Raw genomic sequence first — 18,938 nt, 5'->3', positions numbered from 1 at the left:
GCCTGGCCATCATGTAGATGAAAATCCATGTGGCTAAACTCCCCCCAGGCACTGTGTTGACAATCAGTGGGGCTAAGCCCACCGTGGGTACGAGATCACAAATTTACCCCTAACCCCCTTAAGCCAGTGAACAGACCATGCTCTACTGTGTAACATTCACTGGAAAATAAAATCACAATTAGGGACAACGGGACTCCCCAGCCGGTGTCACTGGCAAGGAAGTGCTAGGAAGGAAGTGTTTGCCCGGAAACTACTTCTGCGCATAATCACACGAGTTGCTTCTTCTCTCAGGTTTTAGTCCACTGAAGCTTCCTCAAGGATCTGATTCAGTGACCTCCCCTGCTGCTCCTTCTTACTAAATGGAACTTGTGAAGAACATTTGAAAAAAACAGTTTATGTCTCACGTACCACTGTCCGTTTGCCAAGAATATTTGCTTATGGGAAGTCTAGGCACCATGCAAGATACCCGCAGAGTGTAACTTTGCCCTTAGTTTCGTAGAACTGGGTGCCACATGGACACCGGCTTCCTTAAGGTTGCCAACATCTGGTTCCAGTGCGTGATGCCCATGCCGCTGGCCGATGGGCCAATGATGACATGGCCAATGTTTTCAGCTCTCCCATCTTCACAACACTCTGCCACCGTCACCCGGAGAGACAGATCCTGAAGGGGCACAGGAAACATTACCAATGTCCCATTGCACTTATTTATGTATTTGTACTGAGGTAGCGCCTCGGAGCCCCCGTCACAGGACTTATTGTGCGAGGCACTGTACAAACACAGAACAAAAATAGAGTCCCTGCCCCAAAAAACCTACTGCAATCTAAGCACAATTTGGTGCCCGATGGCAGTGAAAGGCAAAGGTCAAGTATCATGAGTGAAGTGGTCCTTGAGGTATCCCTGAAAGCACAGAGTCTCCAAAATCTCCTGAGAGTAGGTTCTTATGAGACTTAAGGGGCCAAACTGGTAGAAAAGTCTATTGGATTCTAGGGGAGTACAAGCTGGGGTGTCTGTGCCATCAATTAGACTCACGCTCACTTCCCACTTCAGCCCAGACCTGAAGAAGGGCTCTGTGTAAGCTCGAAAGCTTGTCTCTCTCACCAATAGAAGTTGGTCCAATAAAGAATATTACCTCCCCCACCTTGTCTCTGGAATACAGTAAATAATCCTGCCAACAACACAGAAGGTGGAATAGTCTCCCATGGGGGTGCTGGCTCTGTGTAAAAAGCCATAAGCCTTATTGTTGCCACTCAAGTCAGCAGATCAGAGTCTGGACACACAGAGGAAGCTGATCTGCTGTGGGACTGGGAACAGAGCCGTTGCAGAGTGAAAGCCCACTTTAATACTAGCGGCTAGGATAGCTTTGGTTAATGGCTAAGGGGTCAGCATTATGAATAATTAGCACTGGAGAGTGTAACTCAGACCTCAGCCCAAGGAATATTTGCCTTGTGTACCAAGTACACAGCAGCCCCTTTCTCGCATGAGCTGAGCAACGCAACCGGCTCCGTGTGAGCCTGCACGCAAAGTGGAGATTACTCTGGTTAGTTTAGCGACCCAGCCCTGCTTTTCATTATGTCCCATGCTACTTCCAAAACAGTCACTGATTACACATGAATTGCAGAGACAAGTGCACGGCCCGTTCTCTCACACCCCAGCCAGCTGCCGGGAACATACAGGGGACCTGAAGTCAACAGGATTCTTCCCACAGAGTCCCTTGCTGAGTGGGGCTTGGAGAGAAACGACCCTCCCCTTAAACTCAAGATGGAAACAGCAAGCCCAGCTCTTCTTCTTCCTACTTAGGGAGCTCCAGCACGAAGCCAGTGCAGTTCTGTTCATGTAGGGGGCTGGGTGGAAGAGAGTTCCCTCTGAATGATATCTGTCAGTGCTGGCTGTCTATTAAATTCCCCTTTGTAGAAATCCTCCTCTAGAGCTACGACTGCTTTTCAACCCGGCCAAACCCTGAGAGCAGCCAAGGACCAGCTCATAGTGCATCACGCCGGCTGATGTCACACAGGGTAGCAGGCACTCAGCACCCTTCAGGATACAGCCGAGAGACTTTCACCCACAAGGAGCCGGAGCCCGATCCCGCTGGGAGGTGCTGAGCATCCTCAGCGCTCGTGACTTTAACGGGGGCCCTAGAAATGGCCCCAGCAGTTCCTCTCTTTGAAAGCCTTGTCGTTAGATATGTGTGTTAATGAAACAGCCTGGATATTGAGTTCTGGAGCAGTTTAGATCTGGAACTATGGTGTATGACTTGGGCCTATCTCTACTTACCATGCAAAGTTAGGCTCTGTCCATCAGCACTAGACAGAGCGGGTCAGAAAACGATGGTGTGTATTATATGAACATTTCAAAAGAAGAAGCATCTTTCATTTTGCTTGAGACTTTCTGTTAACTGGGCTTTATTTTCCCCTGGTTGTGAAGTTTTAAACAACACGTCATTTTGGTAGGAAAAATATAACTTGCTTTCACTTTTTTAAAAGTCTTTTACCCCTTGGGGAAAAAAAGGGGAGGAAAAAGTGGGAGCAAGTGGGTTCCTCCTGCACTGGAAATGTTGGGGGGGGGGGGGGAAGGTCAATAAACAAAACCTTTATATCAAAATGTAAGTTTTTCATGAGAACTTCCACTTCGGTTGAAAAAAGCATTTTCCAATGAAAAACCGTTTTGGTGGGAGATTTCCATCCAGTTCTAATCAGCACATTTCTGATTCATGCCTTGGTATTTAGCCAGGTCCCTGATGTTTCACGGGCATGACACTCAGAGACGCGGCATTCCCTTTGCTTGCCAAGGCTTCTGCCTGCTGCCTTTGCTCTAGAGCTGTGGCCCACTGAAGACAATTGCCCCCTCAGTCAGTAAGCTATAGACCCAGCTATTCTGTGTTTGGCATGGCCTACGTTCATTCAAAAAGCCCATCTCTCCTAAATGTTCAACCACAAATTCCCTTGTTACAGGCTGGAATCGTTTACATGGATGGACGTCAGACTAAGCAGAGGGCAATTTCCCTGCATTCCCTTCCCTACACAGAGCTCCAGTCCCAGGTTTGCTTCTTCCCAGGGACTGCATGTCTACCCATCCATCTTAGGTACTTGTATAGCCCCATCACTGCACTACCTCCCAATCTTTCATGTACTTAACCTTAGAGCACCACTGGGTGGTGGGAAGTGCTATTATTGCCATTTTACAGATGGGGCACTGAGATTGCACAGCGAGACTAAGCGACTTGCCCAAGGTCACATAGAAAGTCTGTGGCGGAGCAAGGAACTGCACCTGGATTTCCTGAGCAGAAGCCTAGCCCCCTAACCACTAATCCACCCTTCCTGTCTCCTGAGTCCTTGGACTTATTGAAGGTGATTTTCTGAGATTTCCTCTCCTGGCTGCTTTGAAAAGGCTCAAGTGTGTTTCATCCGCACCTGCAGATTGATACTCTACAGATCTAGCTTTCACTCACTGCCACTCTAGCTGTTATCACTGACACATTCATTTCCCTTCTCTTTGTCCAGTTCTCCCTGATCTCAGTGCTATCACCCTCACGGGGGAGGAACAGGAGGAGACCCCTGGAGATGTTGTTATGGCAACCGTCCCTTAATAGGCTCTTTCTTGTTTCCATGCCACTGAAGAAACCATCCACCTTATTATCTGCCCTTTGAAGGTGTCTCCTTCAGACACATTTATTAGCCACTAACTCCATAGCCTCTGACTTGCTAAATAAAATTACTCTCTGCTTCCATGCCGTGCAGTGATCCTGGTTAGATCTCAGCCATCGGCCCTCCTGTTTCAGCTGCAAGATTTAATTTTAATGTCTCTGATTTGCACCAGGGAACTCACTGCCCGAATCTCTTCCCTGATATAAGCAGCAGTCAAACTCCAGGAGATTTCAGAAAAGCTGTAATTGTCAGGCTAAGGAGGAGTGAAGATTTACAGCTCAGTCTGCAGTTCTAGTTACATACCCAGGCCCTGGTGTACTGTCATTTCCTTGATGTGGGGGAGGAGGGAAGGTGCAGTCTTGAATGCACCCTGTTGGGTAGACCCAAGAGGCAGGTTGGGGTGGATCTCATGAATGGTATAAAGTTTTCTGGCTTAAAAAAAAAAAAAGTCGTAACTCTTCAGTCTGCCCTTGATTGGGAAGTTCTCACCTGTAGGACAATTGCGGGCACTGAGAAAATCATGGCCTCGTTAAACACCGGATTTGTCTCGTCTCTCTTCACAGCTGTCTTCTTCTTGCTGATCTTCCTCCCGTCCTGAAGCAAGTACACTTTGACGAAAGGATCTGTTTGGACAATGGGAAGCAAAGGACCATCATTCGCCAACTGTCCTCCACCCATAAACAGAGACAATGCTGAGTGAGTGCAGGGAGCACTGGACCTCAGGGAAAAGGGGTATACACACAGTAGCTCAGAGATGACGTGTAACTGGTGATGGGGGGGCCCCACAATTTAAAGGTTATGGGGGAACACATGACTTCTCCATGCCTTGCCTCTGCAGGGTGCGGGGAGGGAGTGACTGAGGGGCATGGGAGGGAACAGGGAGGAACGACATGTTCCTGCCCATTTGCCCTGCCCCCTCTCTCTGGCACCCTTGGCGAGCCCCTCTCTCTCCCCCCACCTTTGTGCCCCATGGCCCCCTGCTCCCAGCCAGCCCTGCAGCAGCTAGCGCGCTGCATCCTGAACCCCACCCCAGCGCCGACCACACGCTGCCTCAAGCGGAGAAACCGTGACTGAGCTTAGGAAAGCGTTGACATTGCAAAAGCCTGCCCCGGGCCAGTGGGTGGCATTTCAGTGCAGGTGCTGCTGGCCCCTGCCTGGAGGTGCCGCCCCTCTCCCGGTGAGGTGGGCAGGGGCTGGAGCGAGGGGCACGGGGCGCCACAGAGCAGGTGACAGCGTTGGCCACTACCAACAAGGATGGAGCCCAGCTCTCGAAGCGTGGGGGTTGCCGGACTTGGGATAAGCTGACAAGGGGGGCTTCTGGCTGAGGTGAGTCAGGGGGTGGAGCCCTATCGTGCAGGGCTGGCATCACTGCTCACCTCCCTGAATGTTCATCCCTAGGTGGGACACCCCACATTTTGAAAATCTCTGATTAGAAGCTGTTGCTAAATGAAAGACAGATATTGGGGGGGGGGCGAAGAACGTGGACCCCCCCACAAGTTAGCTCTGCATTAGCTCTTTGGGACAGGGACCATCTGTTTGCTCTGTGGTTGTACAGCACCTAGCACAGGGGGGGTCCTGGTCTGTGACTGGGGCTACCAGGCACTACCGCAATAATACACAATGTAACCTGTTAATATGCCTAGGGGTGACTTGAATAAACTCCCCATTCACCAGTGGCAGAACAGGCCCTTCCTATTTAACTACGGGACCCTCGGTGACTATAATGAGGCAACAGAAAAACAGGGCCTGTGAGCAATGCTGCCTCCTAGTGGCTGAGCAGTACAGAGATTAAGTGCAGTGCCTAGTGCAATGGGGCCCTGTCTCTATTCGGGACTATCATACTACAAACAGTAAATAACAACTGCCATCGCTAGCAGCTCTACATGCTCTCCTTGGCTCAAGGGCAAGAGGCCTGAGGTTTTGGAGCTCAAGTTCTCGGCTTCTCGTCTGAGCTCCCCAGAGCTACACCTGATTTAACAGGCGTGAAGTGCCTGGACTCACGGCAGCACTTCCCGCACTAATGCGGCGGAGATGCACCCTGGGCAGCAGTTCTAGCAGGGGAAGCAGCAGGCAGGGCGGAGCTGCACGGAGCTGGCCTCTGGCGGGAGCTGCTCTTTCACGGCCTCGCACTCACCTGCTGTCATTTTGCTGTTGGTCCACACGAGGTTTTTGGCTTTAACCACAACGACCGTCAGCCGCTCCGCTGTGGGTAGGTAACTAAGAGACAGCAGGATCTCTCCCACCGAGTCAACTGCCTGTAGGGCACGTAAGGCACCATCACCCAACAGCAAACATCGGCAGAAATGACTCATTCACAGACAAGAGGGGAAGGAGAAGTAACTCTCTGGCAGGGAAAGTTGTTCCCTCAATGAGGGCAGAAACTAGGCAGAGTAGTTATAGCCTACAGAGGCTGGCCTAGTGGTTAGAGGCCAGCACTGGGACTCAGGAGACCTGGGTTCAATTCTCTGCTCTGCTCCAAACTGCCTGTGTGACCATGGGAAACTCACAGAGGGTTTGTCCATGCTATGGGGTGGCTGGGTCACTGTGGCCCCCAGTGTAGATGTGCGTGACAATGGGGAAAAGCTGTAGTAACTTTACCTCCCAAGTGACAGTAGCTAGGTTGACAGAAGCAGTCTTCTATCGACCTACACTGGGGACTTAGGATGGCAGAGCTACAGTGCTCAAGGGGGTGGACTTTTCACCTTCCTGAGAGCCTTAGGTATGTCGACCTAAGCTGTAAGTGTAGACAAGGTCTTAGTCTCTGTGTCGCAATTCTTGCAGATGGGGAAAATATCACTTCTCTACCTCAGAGGGGTGTGGCATGCATAACTACATGGAAGGTTATGAGGGGCTCAGATAATACAGTGCGGAGGTCCACATAAGTACCTCAGAAAGATAGGTGTCATCTCCATGTGTGACATCCAACTGTCATCAATGGTAGCAGAAGCAGAGGGAAACCCTGATCACTTCCCCCCATTCTCCTTGCTACCTTGCCCCATACTGGGAGAAACAGGGGTCTCATTGATTAAACCAAAAGGCAGAGGGCTGGATTCTCACTGGTGTAAATGCTGAGCCACACCAGCTGAGGGTCTGCCAGTGAATCTAGACGCAGAAGTGGAAACACTATTTCAGCCTGTGGAGGTCAATGAGACAAATATTTTCACTGCTTTTAAGAAGTCAAGGACTCTTAATGAATTGAGCTGGGCCTGAGCCAACAGCAGAATCAAACACCTGAACACTTGGAAAATTTGGTTCTGGACCTCAGCTTTGGTGCTCTGGCTCCAAATAGCCAGAACAGCCATCTGAGCTCTGCAAGCTGAGAGAAGGATGCGCATGCTTCGGGGTGTCAGCTGATGGCCTGCAGGGAGGAGGGAATTGCTCCTCCCGGGTGGATCATTACACAATTGGTGAGGTGCATAATGGGGGCAAGGGGCCGGGTTCACCTCACTCCACAGCAGGAAATGTTGGCCAGTGCCATGCCACTGCACAGGCCGACCAGATCTGGGGTGACATCGTATCCCGTTTCCCCCACTGTGCTTCAGCATCAGTTCTGGTTCCAAACCCAGCAGTAAAGATGAAATTCCCTCACACTTCATGCACTGGACGGCTGGGGAGGTCCACTGGGGAGGTATTCAGACCCAGCACTGCCTGTGGCCGACCCAGCGCTTATCTTTCATGCCCCACTAACTCATTTTCAGGGAGCCCAGCTGGCACCCCAGCATGCAGATGACAAGAGCTCACCTTGTTCATGTCCTGCAGATAGAGCCAAGCACTGAATGGGCGGCTGGCCAGATCCAAGTCCAGCAGCTTCAGCTCTGCTACCCCGGTGCTGATGTTCCTCTCGTCCTCATCAATGCCAAAGACAGAAAATCTTAAGCTGTTTTCCTCCAGCACAGATGGGTCCAAGGGGATGGAAAACTTCTCATCAAAGAAGACAGAAAAGGCACTCCTTTGAATCTGCCGAGAGAAAGGAAGGTTCGACGCTATGGCTGCAGGAGACGAACGTGCTACTATGGGGAGTTACTTAGGGGAGGATGTTTTCCTTTAGAGCGCCGCTGAGACCACCTGGAAAGCTCTGAAAAAGATTCCCTTCACAGGCAGTAAGTTAGCAGTTTAGTAGATCTCTAAGTGGCCGGAACCACAGGTTCAAATCCCACCAGGATTGACCCAACCCTTTTTGCTTCCAGGGTAGAGACAGATAGAGCTTACAGGATAGAGACAGATAGAGTTTACTGAGTGGGAGGATCTGCCCACACAAGACCTTAAGAACCAAGTTTCTCCTTGCTGTTGGCAGAAAGTCAGGGCAAAATTTACAAAAGGGCTGTCCACTGATGCTTGTTCTGCCAGCCTCACAGCTATCCTCCCACAACATGCTAGTTATGTGATTACAATGCCATTGGTGACACCAGACATATCTGTGCCCTACTTCACAGGGAGCCATGAGGTTTAGGAAGTTCCTGTGTTTAAAGTGCTTTGATAAAAAGGGCTACAAAATGTAGGAAAGTCCTTGTGGGAGGTGCAGAATCAAAGCAAGTTACTGCACCTAAAGGATGGCTCCTTGCTCCAGATGGAGGACGGATGAAGGGCAAACATAGTACCTGTCTTTAAAAAGGGGAACAAAAAGGATTCAGGGAATTATAGACCAACCAGTCGAACTTTGTTACTTGGGAAGATTCTGGAACTAATTATTGAAGAGTCAATTTGTACACACTTAGAGGACAATAGGGTGATAAGTAATAACCAACATGGATTTGTCAAGAATAAATCATGCCAAGCCAAACTAGCTTCCTTCTTTGATGGGTTACTGGCCTAGGGGATAGGGGGAAAGCCACAGACACGATTTATCTGGAGAAATGTGGTCTAGATGAAATTACTATAAATTTGCACGACTGGCTGGAAAACCATATTCAAAGAGTAGTTCTCAATGCATTGCAGTCAAACTGGGAGGATGTATCTCGTGGGGTCACACATGGGTCTATTCTGGAGCCAGTACTATTCAACGTTTTCATTAATGACTTGGACAATGGAGTGAAGAGCATGCTTATAAAATGTGCAGATGACACCACGCTGAACGAGGGGTTGCTAGCACTTCAGAGGGCAGGATTAGAATTCAAAATAATCTTGATAAATTGGAGAATTGGTCTGAAATCGACAAGATGAAAGTCAATAAAGACAAGTGCAAAGTACTACACTTAGGAAGGAAAAATCAAACGCACAGCTACAAAATGGGGAATAACTGGCCAGATGACAGACCTGCAGAAAAGGATGTCGGAGTTATGGTGACTCACAAATTGATTATGAGTCAAGAGCGTGATGCAGTTGCAAAAAAGACTAATATCATTCTGGGGTGTATTAACAGGAGTGTTGTAGGTAAGACACAGGATGTAATTGTCCTGCTCTACTCGGCACTGGTAGGACCTCAGCTGGAGTACTGTGTCCAGTTTTGGGCACTGCACTTTGAGAGAGATGTGAACAAATTGGAAAGGATCCAGAGGAGAGCAACAAAAATGATAAAAGACTTAGAAAATGTGATCTATGAGGAAAGGTTAAAAAACCTGAGCATGTAGCCCTGAGAAGAGAAGGCTGAGGGGAGAACCTGGTAACAGTCTTCAAATACATTAAGGCCTGTTATAAAGAGACTGGTGATCAATTGTTGTCCATGTCTGCTGAAGGTAGGACAAGAAGGAATGGGCTTAATGTGCAGCAAGGGAGATTTAGGTTAGATATTAGAAAAAGCTTTCTAACTATAAGGATAGTTATGTACTGGAACAGGTTAGTGAAGGAGCTTGTGGAATCCCTATCATTGGAAATTTTTAAGAACAGGTTAGACAAACACCTGTCAGGGATGGTCTAGGTTTACTTGGTCCCTCTTCAGCACAGGGGGCTGGACTAGATGACCTCTTGAGATCCCTTCCAGCCCTACATTTCTATGAAAAAATTGAGCTGGACTTGTAAGGCAGCTTGTCAGGGTTCCTTCCCCACTCTGAACTCTGGGGTACAGATGTGGGGACCCGCATGAAAGACCACCTAAGCTTATTCTTACCAGCTTAGGTTAAAAATTCCGCAAGGCACAGATTTCTTTCTTGCCTTGAGATCGCTGCTGCCACCAAGTGATTTAACATACAATCAGGGAAAGGACCACTTGGAGTCCTATTCCCCCCAAAATATTCCCCCAAGCCTACACCCCCTTTCCTGAGGAAGGCTTGAGCATATATCCTCACCAACTGGTTACAAAGGGAGTACAGACCCAAATCCCTGGGTCTTAGAACAATGGAAAAAACAGTCAGGTTCTTAAAAAGAAGGATTTTATTTAAAGAGAAAAAGGTAAAAGAATCACCTCTGTAAACTTAGGCTGGTACTTAACCTTACAGAGTATCAGAAAATTCAAAGAGCACAGAGGAACCCACTCTAGCCTTAGTTTCAAAGTTACAACAAAACAGGGATAAACTTCCCTCTAGCAAAGGGAAAATTCACAAGTTGAGAAAACAAAGATAAACTAACACACCTTACCTGACTGTTACTTACAATTTCTATAATATGAGAGACTGATTCAGAATGGTTTGGAGGACATGGATTGATGTCCGGTCCCTCTTAGTCCCAAGAGCGAATGGCCACAGAAACAAAGAACCCAAAACAAAACCTCTCTCTCCTCTTCTGCCCCCTCACCCCATTTGAAAGTATCTTTTGTTCCCTTTGGTTCCTTTGGTCAGGTGCCAACCAGGTTACTTGAGCTTCTTAACCCCTTGCAGGTAAGGAGGAATTTTAGGCTACCCTTATGGTTATGACACAGCTAAATAAGCAAATCAAGGTACATTAGGGCAGTGGCTCTCAACCTTTCCAGACCACTCTACCCCTTTCAGATTTGTCTTGCGAACCCCCAAGTCTCACCTCACTTAAAAACAACTTACTTATAAATCAGACATAAAAATTAAAAAGTGTCACAGCACACTAGTACTGAACAATTGCTTCCTTTCTCATTTTTACCATGGAATTATAAAATAAGTCAACTGGAATATAAACACTGTACTTACATTTCAGCGTATAGTACATAGAGCAGTACAACCAAGTCATTATATGAAGTCTTAGTTTGTACAGACTTCGCTAGTGCCTTTTATGTAGCCTGTTGTAAAAGTAGACAAATATCTAGATGAGTTGATGTACCCCCTGGAAGACCTCTGCGTACCCCCAAGGGTATGTGTACCCCTGGTTGAGAACCACTGCCTTAGGGGAAAGAGGACATGGCTGAGACTCTTGGGACATAGCTTTTTTCTTCTGTGACATGCGGCTGCAGTGAGTTTGTTACGTTAATAAGCACTAGGTCGTCCCTAAATTCCTCATGTATAAGCATACTATGATTCCACAGGGAGAGAGCAAAATCACCAGCCTGTTCCATAGCAATAGCTGTCCCCACATCAGTGCAGAAATCTCAAAATAGGGCTGAAGGAAGCACTCCAGGGGAGAGCTGCTGACACAGGGAAGGTTTGGGATTGCTGAGCTATCACTGTTACACAACTCCTGAAATGAGGCAGGGGGGAATGCAGTGTGAGGAGCACAGGCAGGCTCTGCACCAGCCTTCTCCCTCCCTGCCTGCGTGTGTGTGTTATGTGGAAGCTCTAGAGACACTGAGGCTTAAAGGAACCCTGGGAAGGGCAGTCAGAGAACACCACCAGCTGTGGTATTAACAAGTGACCCCCCCCCAAGCAGTGGGGCCTCTGGGGTGGGGGGAGGGAAGGAGTCTGTTGGATCCCTCCCCTCGTTGCTGGTTCCCTCTCCATGTGACACCACGGCATGCACCGTGCTAGCTGCCCCCGACCAGCCAGAGAACAGAGTGGAAGGGAGTTTGCTGACCTACTAGGACATCATCTTGTGAGGTGCTGAGCATCTTCCGCTGAAATCCGGGTGGGTTGTGGGTGCTCAGAAGCGGGCAGGATGCGTGTGTGTGCAAGGAAATGTGGGGCTGTAGGGGCAGGAGGGAGGATAAATGGAGGGGGAATGGGAGGGGAGAAATGGGCCCCTCCCCACGAAAGTGCCATAATAGGATAACCTGTCGTACCAGCTGCAGAGGGTCGGACGTGGCTCCTTAGAGACTCTCATTGCTACTAGGGAAGCAGAAGAATGGGTCCTGTGGCGAGAGCTCCCTCTGCCTCCCCAGTGCTCCCAGGGACACAGGACTGAGCGATGGCTGTGCATGTGGGAGCATGTGGTGTTCGCCCGAGGCTGCTGCACTGGGCTAGCACCAGTGAAGCCTGCCTGACAAAACAAAACCTTGGTCTGTGTTTCCTGCGTCCACTTCCATTCCTTGGCTGCAGGAGACGTGATCCTGTCTCATGGGGTTCCCCCCACTCCTCTAAGTACCCGGGTAAGCCATTCCAGGGGGAATTCAGTGGTCAAAAATTTGACCTTTTAATTTTTTCCCTTTTCTTTGCTTCCTGTCCTAAAGCAAGGCCTGATCCAATACACCCTTATCCCCACCCATAATCCTTCACTCATGAGAGTTGGCTTGAGAGACCACCCGTGTGAGTTTGCGGGTTCAGGCCCCTGTTGTGTAGCAGTGCTGTGCACTATTTAGCACCAGCTACCCTCCAGCCCAGAGGTGGCTGCATTTCAGTGGAAGAGAGAGAAATTCCTGGATTAGGGTTGCCAACTTTCTAATTGCACAAAACCAAACACCATAGCCCCACCTCTTCCCTGAGGCCCCTCCTCCTGCTCACTACATTCCCTCTCCCTCTGTGGCTCGCTTTCCCCCATGCTCACTCATTTTCACTGGGATGGGGCAGGGGGTTGGATTGCACAAGGGGGTGAGGGTTCTAACTGGGGGTGCAGGCTCTGGGGTGGGGCCAGAAATGAGGGGTTCAGGTTACGGGATGGGGCTCCAGACTGGGGCAGGAGGTTGGGAGGGGGTGAGGGCTCCAGCTGGGGGTTTCAAGCTCTGGGTGGGGCCAGGGATGAGGGGTTTGGGGTGCAGGAGGGGGGCTCAGGGCTGGGACAGGGGATTGGGGCACAGGCTTACCTCTGGCGGCTCCCTGTCAGTGGCGCAGCAGGGGTCCTAAGGCAGGCTTCCTGCCAGTCCAGACTCCGTGCTGCGCCCTGGAAGCGGCCAGCAGGTCCAGCTCCTAGGTGGAGGTGCGGCAGGTGGCGGTGCGCGCTGCTCTCGCCTGCAGGTGCCGCCCCCGCAGCTCCCATTGGCCACGGTTCCCAGCCAATGGGATGCAGAGCTAGTGCTCGGGATGGGGGCAGGGCGCAGAGTTGCCTGCTGCGCCTGCCAGCAACCTGCTGGCTGCTTACGGAGCACAGCGCGGAGCCAGGACAGGTAGGGACTAGCCTGCCTTAGCTCCGTAGCACCACTGATCCAGACTTCTAATGACCGGGTCAGCGGTGCTGACTGGAGCTGCCAGGGTCCCTGTTTGACTGGGTGTTCCAGTCAAAAACTGGACATCTGGTCACCCGATCCTGGATGCCTGGGGTTGGCTGTCTGGGATCCTTCTGGAAGAAATCTGCTGTAGAACAGAAGATCTATGATGATGTATAAAATTATTTATTACACGAGAAGTTGAGTTGTACCCAGTGCTGTATTCTCTCGCTTCAGTATCTGCTTGGCTAATGGATTTTAATATCACACGTTAAACTGAAAAGAAAAAGTCATTAGAAGGGGAAGCAAGCTCACAGCCAGCTCTTCAGCTGATGCAAGCCAGCCTCTCTCTCTGGTGAAGACAAGGGAGTTATTTCCACCAGCTGAGGATCTGGCCCCTGAAAGCCTGTGTCCCTGTGAGCCTCTCCCATGACTTTCTGTGGTGATGCCTCTGGGTTTCCTGTCTCTCCTTGTACTGTTTATTTTCTGACTGCCTGGATATTGCTCCTCAGATCTGCAGTGCCACGGGGTGGCTCCCCAGCTGCAGCCTGCATGCCCCTGAGAGCACTCTGATTCCCTGCCACATGCTCCAGAGAGAATTCCTCCCCGTCCCCACAGGGCAGGTTTACAGGGACCTTACACCTGCCCTCTGGGTAAAATCCATACAATTGGCTGCTCCCTTCAGAATAAAGCACTGGGCTCAGTGTGTTGCCTGGAGTGCTCTCTGCACATTTACTCCCCAGAGCTCTGTGCTGACTCCCTTACAAGCCAGCTACTGAAGGAGTAACAGCCTCCAAATTGCTAATGGCCCGGAGGAGTTGATGGCCGGAGGCAGAGTGGTATTACCTCCAGCAGACGCCTGACTCAGAGGTCACTACAGCTCTTATAAACTAGAGCTGGCCCTGACCAAGTTCATGGGGTCTAACCTCCCTGCCCCCAGCTTTGTGGATGTTCGGACCCAGATCAGTGCCCGCTCAGAACTTTGTGACTTATCTCTCGCTCTCTGTAAGGGGGCCAATCTGCAGTGCTAAAGGCCTGGTTCTGCTCTCACATCAGGTTTACACTCCATTGAGTCCAATGAAACCATCTCTGATTTTACACTAGCGTAAATAAGAAGAGAGGCAGATCTTAACCCTGGCCGCCCCCAGACTGTGGAAGGTTGGGCTCGGATCGGATGCGGCATCCAAACTTAGCTGAAAGGAGGCCGTCCAGCAACCGAACAGAAAAGTTCTTCCCTGCTCCCTGCTGTTGAGTCTGGAGGGCTCTGCGCTGGCATGGAAGCAGGCATCACAGCAATGAATGACCGATCTGCTACCCAGCAGGAAAACAGCGCTTCATTCCTAACAGGACAGGCTGTTTCTAACTGATCGCTGCAGCAGCTGCACCGAGAAAGCGTCTCGTTTGAATCAGGACAGTCAGAGCTTTCTGTGAGAACATGAAGCCATAAAGCAAGCCCTTCCTCCTCCATCCCTGCCTGCTTTCGCTCAGTTCCAGGGTGCGTGGGAGGTTTGCGGCATAGAGGAGAAAGCCTGCAGTGCTAAGTCAAGGACGGGTGCACTGTCCCTGAAAGGCAACTGTTGTCCACTCCAGGAAATCCCCTCCCCCACCGGTGGGGAGGAACTCAGCTGAGCTGGATTTGTGTTTCATTGGCTTCTACTTAACAGAGGCAAAAGATGCAGTTCTGGACCCAGCAGCAAGGTCGTTGGTGCAACAGCATCGTTTGTTAGCAACAGAGCTCTTGCACGCATGGGATTTTGCCAGGTGATCTGCCTTTCAGCTCAATCTGGCTGCCTGTTCCATGCTTCACAGGTGAGACAGACTCCTCTGTTAATAGCCTGTCAGCTAGGGGAAAGTGTACTAAGCCGGGAGCCTGGAAACCGAGGCCATGTCTCCCCTCCAGCGGCATGGCTATGGCCGTGGGGCTGTGCTGATGTAGCGTGGACACTTCCCACATAGACAGAAGGGGGTTTCCCATCAATGTAGTGAATCCACCTCTCCGAGAAGCAGTAGCTAGGTCGACAGAAGAATTCTTCTATCAATCTAGCCCTATCTATGCTGGGGGTTAGGTTGACCTAACTGGTGCTTGGGGCACAAAATTTTTCACAGACCTGAGCGATGTAGCTAGGTCAGTCTAATTTTAAAGTGTAGACCAGGCCTGTGAGTTCTGGTCTCACCTCTACCTGCTGTTTACACTTCACGCAGTACAGAGCAAGGCCTCGTTACTTTCCAGAAGGCAGCCAAATAGCATCCCTGCATTTTACAAATCAGTTACATAAGGCTGCATAAGATCTCACCAGACAAAGCTTGGAATAGAAACCAGGTCTGTAATACAGCAGATGCTGAGGCTTTTAGCGCCAAAGATCCCAGGTACCAGCCCCATCCCACGGAGTTGTGTTACAACAATTTCTGGAAATGAGGTCACTTTCCTCCTGAGGTGTCAGTTAGATTTGTCAACAGTCACAGGGTCTGGTTTTCCCAAACCTGGCAGCTTAGATGCTTTGCTGTATTCATTCTGAGACAGGAATTAGAACCAAATGGCTGGTTGAAACACAGCTTATAAAAGGAGGACTCATTGCCTGACTGGGTCCCAGTTCTGCAGAGAGTTGATACAGCACAGGGCGGCGGGGGAGCTTCTTAGCCATCTCCCTCCCTGTCCCATATTCTCCCACTGACCCCATTCCAAAGGAGGGCGAGGAAGTCCTGAGGGAAGAGAGGGATGAAAGCAGCTCTCTTAACAAACACTGACAAGTTTCAAGCCATCTGACCCTTGTTGCTGATTCAATGTGCATGTTTCCCTGACAGCGGCGGGGGCCAGAATGCTGGTTTCATAGGCTCTGCACAGACAGACACACACAGCTAGGAAAGTTGGGGTGCTCCTACCAGCAGCTGCGGGCGTTATGTTCCAGCAGCCCGTGGGGTGTCCAGTGTAGTAATGCGCAGAAACTCCATTGAACAGATGGGTGAACCTGAAGGTTCAGGTGAGATCTGGCTAAGCTCCCACCAGCGGAGCTGGGCAAACACCTTGGATCTGAAAAATGGATCTGGAAATCCAGGGGGAAAGGACTTTTCCAATCATAGGCTTTTTGTATTTGCTCAGGGCCAGAGGCTCGGCTGCTCCCGCTTCCTGCCCTGGAAGCACCAACAGGCACAAAACCCATAAATTAATTTTTTTTTTAAAGTGAAACAAGATTTTTTGAACCCTCAAGATGGTTCAATTCAAGGTTCAGCCAAAGCTCGAGGGGCTCCTGCTCCTGTCTGATCCAGTCCCCCATCCGTAATGGAAAGGGTTGACACCAGTGACCCTCCAGGTAGTTCAGTGCACCGCTGTGTGAGACCCTGAGTGCTTTTCTATAATCAGCAGCAAAGCAAGGTCCTAGGGAAGGGAGCACTCTGTATTGTTCTCTAGAGACTTCTCTGGCAGACCCTAAACACAGCAATTCCACAGTGGCACACCCAGACGTGCTGCATCTGCCAGCTAGTTATCATAATGGGCCGTCATGTCTTGCCACGGGACATTTGAAAGGCTATTCCTCCCTCTTCACTCTCCCATCACATCTGGAGCGCAGGGGCCTGCAAGAGTTAGGGCTTGGCTACACTTGTGAGTTACAGCACAATAAAGGAGCCCCGGGTGCCCTAGCTCACTACCCGGCCACACTGGCAAGGCAAGTAGAGCGCTCTGACTCCGCGGCTACAGCACTGCTGGTCTCCACTTCGGCGAGTGGAATAACGTTTGCTGTGCCCTCGCTGGAGCGCTGCGGCGCCAGTGTGAATGAGGTGTTGCTTTACTGCGCTCTGATCGGCCTCCGGAAACGTCCCATAATCCCCTTAAGTCAAGTGGCCACTCTTGTCATTGTTTGGAATCGGCTGTAGGAATGCAGAAATGCCCTTGAAAGCTCCATTTCTGACAGCCCGCTGCTTATCTGCTCCGAGACAAACCAACCATTAGTGTGGAATGCTGTTTGAGAGAGAGAGAGGTGTGGGGGGGTCTGCTGCTGTCCAAACTTACAAGACAGAATGCTGACATGCTCTCAGCCCCCCGAAAACCCACTCTCTCTCTCCCCACATACACACAACACACTCCCTGTCACACTCCACCCCTCCCCCCCATTTGAAAAGCACATTGCAGCCACTTGCATGCTGGGATAGCTGCCCATAATGCACCGCTCTCAATGCCGCTGCAAGTCTTTGGGCTTCGCAATGTCATCACCAATAGTTACATTAACTTTCCCCAGCTGACTCCTACATTTGCTCAGCCCCAGTTAGAAAAGCAGTAGGAGCCAGGCCCATCGGGCTGCCCTTGTGTCATGGTGTGAGGGCCTGCATGAAATAGAAATGTAATGTCCAGATCACTCATGGTTGTTAAAGAAACCCTGCCTTTTTCACAACCAATGCATAAACCCTGGTGTCCTGGCTAAATTCCAAAGTGCATAAGTGCATTGAGATGAATCCCATAAGCATTCGACATGTCCTACTGCAGTGAACGGGCCTTGCCTGCTCACCCAGTTCTCAGTACTCACATGCCCCACTGCTGTTAATCTACTGACTCGGGAGAAAAATGGCAGCACAGATGTTTGGGCTCCCCACTCCCCGGGTTTCAGACCCTGGGCTCCCGCCCATGTGGGACACCTGCACTGCTATTTTTAGCTGTCTAGCACAAGCCCCACGAGCCCATGACCTGGGTCTGACACTCGCGGCCATGGGTTTTTTTACTGCAGCAATGATGTACCCTAAGGGACTTGTCCAGGGTCACACATGGAGTCTGTGGCAGGAACTGAACCAGCTCTTTTGTGCCCCATTGCCAAGCCTTGACCACAAAGCTATCCTTGCAGGGATTCAGGGCGAGCATGCAGCGGACTGGCCAATGGGACAGCGAAGCCCAGTAGCTTTTAAATGAACTGGTGCTTCGAAAGAAATCAGTCTCCTCCCCACGCTCCAGCAGACCAGCTATTCCCCAGGGATTGCACGCAATCCCCCTGCTCACTGCAGGGCTCACACTCAGCACCCTGGCTCTGATGTTCTCGAGACAGAGACGCCTCCTTCCCCCTGCTTTCCTGCCCTCTCTCCTCCAAGGAGCGCCTCTAATGAGGGCTCTAGGGTTCACACTGTCACTGAAATACTATCACATCTCTCCCTATTCCAGTTCTTTTGATGGTGTGACACAACCCCCCTGGGCACGCCGAAAAGACAGAATTAGGCTGAGAACATGGCAACAGTCTGAACTGAAGTGGGCATTAAAAATTCATCTCAGCAGCAGGCTGCATTTGGAGGGACACCAAGAGGAATTGCGTAGTGCCGGTCCCAGCAGTACCGTGGTGGTGGAGTAGGGACAGTGGGTTCAGTGAGGAGCATAATGGATGCAAATCTTCACCTCACCTTCAAGCTGATTTTGAACCTGTCTGGAAGGGCAGGAAGTATTGACATTAACTTCCTCCTCCCCTCCTGCTGTTCTGTATTTCTTCATTCGGGACACATTAAGAGCACAGGAACACCAAGAAAGCTGCTTTCATACCAAGAAAGCTCACCCAGAGAGAGGCAGGATGAGAACAGGGGTATGGAAATTGGGGAGAACTGGAGAATGCATGAGACCCATAGCTGTGTCGAGTAAAAAGTCAGAGGTGAATGGAGGAAACTTTCCTCTCAACCCCAAGATACTCAGCCCAATTCTACAAAGCCAACAGTTTCCTAGCATCAGCTGGAAGTGCACAAAGAGGCTGAGTTATAGTAGCACTGTCTAACATGCAGAGTTAATGACGCCCTCCCTCATTATAATTGTTTTTAATGGAGCTGTTGGGTCCCAACTGTACTGGGGCTGGCATTGTCAGGAAAGACACTTTCTAACACACTGATGGACTACGTGTGAAATGATATGTTTACTTCAAGTGCAGCCACTAGAAGTCTCTGTTCACTTTATAGAGTTCCAAACAAGGAATGGCCCCTGGTAAACAAG

At 50.3% G+C, this 18,938-nt stretch overlaps 1 protein-coding gene across 1 annotated transcript in view; it reads right to left on the bottom strand.

Annotated features, from left to right (window-relative positions):
* Positions 1 to 487: 487 nt before the first annotated feature.
* SYT12 (synaptotagmin 12) overlaps positions 488 to 18,938 on the bottom strand; it is a 38,346-nt gene continuing 19,895 nt past the window's right edge. The window contains exons 4-7 of the mRNA XM_077820096.1: positions 7,384 to 7,599; positions 5,777 to 5,897; positions 4,132 to 4,265; positions 488 to 661 (exon numbers count right to left, since the gene is read on the bottom strand). Coding sequence (XP_077676222.1) covers positions 488 to 661; positions 4,132 to 4,265; positions 5,777 to 5,897; positions 7,384 to 7,599 — 645 coding nt within the window. The remainder of the gene's footprint in view (positions 662 to 4,131; positions 4,266 to 5,776; positions 5,898 to 7,383; positions 7,600 to 18,938) is intronic.

Source organism: Eretmochelys imbricata, chromosome 6 (assembly GCF_965152235.1).
Source record: "Eretmochelys imbricata isolate rEreImb1 chromosome 6, rEreImb1.hap1, whole genome shotgun sequence".
Lineage (NCBI taxonomy): Eukaryota > Metazoa > Chordata > Testudines > Cheloniidae > Eretmochelys > Eretmochelys imbricata.
The sequence above is the reverse complement of the archived record's forward strand: the minus strand, read 5'-3'. Positions and strand labels throughout refer to the sequence as shown.